Source organism: Mandrillus leucophaeus, unplaced genomic scaffold, assembly GCF_000951045.1.
Source record: "Mandrillus leucophaeus isolate KB7577 unplaced genomic scaffold, Mleu.le_1.0 Scaffold398, whole genome shotgun sequence".
Taxonomy (NCBI): Eukaryota; Metazoa; Chordata; class Mammalia; order Primates; family Cercopithecidae; genus Mandrillus; species Mandrillus leucophaeus.
Window position 1 is genome coordinate 1,128,369 of NW_012104231.1, and position 2,657 is coordinate 1,131,025.

The 2,657-nt window shown below is 61.8% G+C and overlaps 1 protein-coding gene across 1 annotated transcript in view; it reads left to right on the forward strand.

Annotated features, from left to right (window-relative positions):
* The first annotated feature begins 2,536 nt into the window (after positions 1–2,536).
* The window catches only part of VAV2 (vav 2 guanine nucleotide exchange factor), a 278,878-nt gene continuing 278,757 nt past the window's right edge, over positions 2,537–2,657 (forward strand). Inside the window, exon 1 of the mRNA XM_011991542.1 lies at positions 2,537–2,633. Within this exon, the coding sequence (XP_011846932.1) occupies positions 2,537–2,633 (97 nt within the window). The remainder of the gene's footprint in view (positions 2,634–2,657) is intronic.

Genomic DNA, 2,657 nt, shown 5'->3' on the forward strand with positions numbered 1-2,657 from the left:
GCCCGTGCTGGCACTTCTCACTCCCTGGTTTCGTCTACTCGGCTGGACTGGCAGCTGCTCACTGGCAGTCTGTGTAAGCAGCTTCCCCTGGAGCCCATCTCCAAGGTGTGATGGGACTCTCGCCCCCTGGAGGTGTGCAGCAGGCAGTGCTGGCGAACAGCCCTGAGTCCAAGCAGACTGGATGGTAGTAGGATTTTCCGGAACAGTGTCCCCTCTATTAGTCTTCCCAGCATGTGCCTGGGGTCCACACAATCTCAACCTGCTCATTACACCCACACTAAAGATTACAAAGGGAGCTCCTGCCCTGTTTTCTTTTCTTTTTTTTTTTTGAGACGGAGTCTCGCTCTGTCGCCCAGGCTGGAGTGCAGTGGCCGGATCTCAGCTCACTGCAAGCTCCGCCTCCCGGGTTTATGCCATTCTCCTGCCTCAGCCTCCCGAGTAGCTGGGACTACAGGCGCCTGCCACCTCGCCCGGCTAGATTTTTGTATTTTTTAGTAGAGACGGGGTTTCACCGTGTTCGCCAGGATGGTCTCGATCTCCTGACCTCGTGATCTGCCCGTCTCGGCCTCCCAAAGTGCTGGGATTACAGGCTTGAGCCACCGCGCCCGGCCCTGCCCTGTTTTCTTTACCTTCTGTTTTATTTTTGAGACAGGGCCCCACTGTGTTGCCCAGGCTGGTCTTGAACTCCTGGACTCAATCCATCTGCCTGCCTGAGCCTCCCAAAGTGCTGGGATTACAGGCATGAGCTGCTGTAAAAGCCCCACCAAGCTTTTATTCATTGAATCACATCCATCCTGCCCTCAGAGCCTCCAAGGATTCTGGGAGGTGCACAGGGCCGGTGAATGTCCCCATAATGCAGATCAGGACCTGGAAACCAGGGAGGCCTGAGTGGCTCAGGGCCACTGTGGTGAGGTCTGTGTCTCCTGACTTGGGTCTTCTCCAGGGTCAACCCCAGATTTTCTGTGCAGCCCCTCCTGGGTGCAGCCAGGTGCCTGGTGGTGACAGCACCACCAGGGGGCAGCAGGTACCCATGGCATTATTGGCGGGCAGCTGCCTGGGTCCTAGACCTGGCCGGTCCTCTTGGCCCGAGCATGCAGGCCAATGACAGTGAGGACAGAGGCCCCCTTCTTGCTGAGGGAGCCACCTGGGGAAAGAGACATTTAGTGCATCAGTGCCCCGTGCTCCAGGCGAGGGCTTGGGAGAGTGGGCAGTTCTTCCTCTCTGAGCCCTTTCTGTCCCACCACCGTGGGAAGCCTCTGGATAATTTATCCGTCCATTCTTCACAAGCAAGTCCGGTGGGAGCGGTATCTCCCCACTCTAGAGCCGAGGGGTCAAGGCTTTGCAGGAGGAGGCATCAGCGCAGGCTCTCAGATGGGGCCGGAGGGGCCGGCTCAGGTTTCACTCCTGGCTTTCTGATTTCTCAGGGAGATGCTGATGGGTCCAATCTGCTGCCCCATCTTCCTCCGGTGAGCAAGGCTCTCCCTCTTGCCCTAAAGGTGCCCACTGCTGCTTCCTCGGGGAAGGGCAAGAGACGGGAGCCGCCGGCTCACCTGTCACCTGGCCTGAGTTTACCGCTGCAGGCCAGACCCTAAGCGGGGACCCCCTGCTTCCACTTCAAGTGGAGAAGGGGCGAATCTGACTCTCTGCAGAGGCTAATTTCCAGGACAGAAGCCCCATCGGAGGCCCTGGGCCCAGGGGACCCTCTCTGGGCTCCCTCCTCGCATCCCCCTGTTCCGGCCCCTGCACAAGGAAGCCAAGGGGTAAGGGGTCCGGGGGCTGCCCAGTGCTGCCCCAGCTCGTACAGGCCCAGGATTCCACCGGAGTCCAGGGTGGGAGCCCTCAGAAACTGCACCCCAGCCTCCGGGGCTGAGCTAGTCTCAGAGAAGGGCTTGGACTTGCCCGGGGTCCCCCAGTGAATCAGCAGTGAACACCCGCGGTTCCTGGCAGCTGAGCCAGGATCCATATAATTTCAATTGCAGAATCTGTTTGTCCTTGAAGCCCCTCCCACCGTCACACGTTGCCAGCTGGACAGAATGCGCCCCCACCACCCAGGGTGTGGCCCAGAAGGGAGATCAGGGCGGATCAGCACGGGGGCCGGCTGCGACCCTGGGCCGGAGAGCACCTTCCTGCTCTCACTTCTGTCACGCATTCCGTCCTGGACGCCAGGAACTGCCCGCTGGGCAGCTGCGAGTGGCCAGGACTCTGGGCCAAAAGCTGGGGAATCCTGGCCTTTATGCAGCGTCGGGGGGTCTTCCTGTGGGCCCCCGGCCAGGGCGGAGGACAGGAAGAGGGCTCTGGGAGTCCTGGTCCGTGCGCCTTCGGCCTCAGCCTCGGGTATCCCGCTGGGGCGGCTTGATGGGCCAAGGGGGCTCAGGAAGCTTCGGCCCAGCCCGGTGCCCCCTCCCGAGTCTGTCATTTCCGAACGGCCATGCGAGGGCGCCCAGCGCGACAGGGACCACCTCCTGCCCTCCACGGAGGCCCAAAGACACCCAGGAGGGACGCCCGGCCATCACTCCAAGGGCGCGGTCGCTCCCCCATGGAGAAGGGCTCCCCAAAGTCCGAGCGCCCTCGGAGAAAGTCGCCGGGACCCGGGCCTTCGCCTCAACCCCCGCCCACCGCAACTTTCGCGGGCGGTACCGGGGCAGGAAGTGGGGGGG